Source organism: Carlito syrichta, unplaced genomic scaffold (genome assembly GCF_000164805.1).
Source record: "Carlito syrichta isolate Samal-C Ts95f unplaced genomic scaffold, Tarsius_syrichta-2.0.1 Scaffold287782, whole genome shotgun sequence".
In the NCBI taxonomy this organism is placed as follows: Eukaryota; Metazoa; Chordata; class Mammalia; order Primates; family Tarsiidae; genus Carlito; species Carlito syrichta.
In genome coordinates this window covers 17,871-19,283 of record NW_007231878.1, presented here as the reverse complement: position 1 = coordinate 19,283, position 1,413 = coordinate 17,871, and the positions used below count along the sequence as shown (strand labels likewise).

General features: G+C 41.9%; 1 protein-coding gene across 1 annotated transcript in view; it reads left to right on the top strand.

Annotated features, from left to right (window-relative positions):
* The window catches only part of LOC103255067 (cytochrome P450 2G1), an 11,379-nt gene that overhangs the window by 4,148 nt on the left and 5,818 nt on the right, over positions 1-1,413 (top strand). Inside the window, exon 4 of the mRNA XM_008053035.1 lies at positions 804-964. Within this exon, the coding sequence (XP_008051226.1) occupies positions 804-964 (161 nt within the window). The remainder of the gene's footprint in view (positions 1-803; positions 965-1,413) is intronic.

The window sequence follows — 1,413 nt, the reverse complement described above, 5'->3', positions numbered from 1 at the left end:
TCCCACTACTGCCAATCGCTTTCTTATAGTGTTATGATAATTGTTCAAGGTCCACTTATGGATGAGAACCTATGGTACTCTGTTCTTCGTTTCTGTGATAGATCACTGGGTATGATAGATTCAGGCAATTTTAAAATGTGTATCCCTTACCTTACTTTCTCTTAAATACATGACTTTCCACCACCAATACATTTAAGTAATATAACATGAAATAATGATTATGCTCCACCAGGATTTCTTGAGTGCTTATTGCACTCCAGGCACTGTGCAAAGCATTTTACGTGGATAATTATATTGAATTCTCATGAACCAATGAATTGGTTTGGAAACCAATTTGCAGAATAGGAAATCTACACTCAAAACACAAACATGAAATAACTCACACATTCTATCAAGAGCTGGCCATAGAGATAGAAAAAACAGATTAGTGGTTGCCTAGGGCTAGAAGGGGAGTAGGGGGTTAACTGCCTATGAGCATAAGGAAACTTTTTGGATTGTGGTGATGGTTGTACAATTCTGTGTAGTGGATTGTATACTTACAATAGTGAATTTAATGGCATATAAATGAGATTTCAATTAAACTGCCAAAATAAAGTGACAAGAGACAAAAACAAAAGAAGGAGAAGGACGAGAAGGAGGAGGGGGAAAAGAGGAGGAGGAGGAAAAAGAGAGCTGGTCAGAAGTCAACATGGCAGATTAAAATTTAAAAAACAAACAAACTGGGACCCAAATCTGTGACTGAGTGATTCCATACCCCATCTTCATAACCACTGCCTCCAACATAAATGATTTCCATCACCCAGGTGCCCCCATCGAACCCACCTTCTTCCTGAGCCGCACGGCCTCCAACGTCATCAGTTCTGTTGTCTTTGGAAGCCGCTTTGACTATGAGGACAAGCAGTTCCTGAATCTGCTGCGAATGATCAACGAGAGTTTCATCGAGATGAGCACGCCCTGGGCACAGGTGCCCAACCAGCCACCTCTCTGCCCACTCTCCCAACCCAAGTTGACTAAGCACCTTCCAATACCCCACTTAATCCTCCCCACAACCCTGGGAGGCAAGTACAGTAGCTGCCCCCCTTATCTGCAGGAGTTCCAAGACCCCCAGTGCATGCCTGAAACTGCAGATAGTACCAAAACCTACATATGCTAAGTTTTTCTTAAACAAAAATATCTATGATACAGTTTAATTTATACATTGGGCATGGTAAGAGATGAACAGCAATACTAATCATAAAATAGAACAGTATATTCTCATAAATGTTATATAACTGTGATATCTCTCTCTCTCAAAATATCTTATTGTGAGTAATATTTTGAGACTGGCCGGGCTCGGTGGCTCAGCCTGTAATCCCGTACCTTTGGGAGGCTGAGGTGAGTGGTTGCCTGAGCCCACAGGTTCGAGACTCGCCT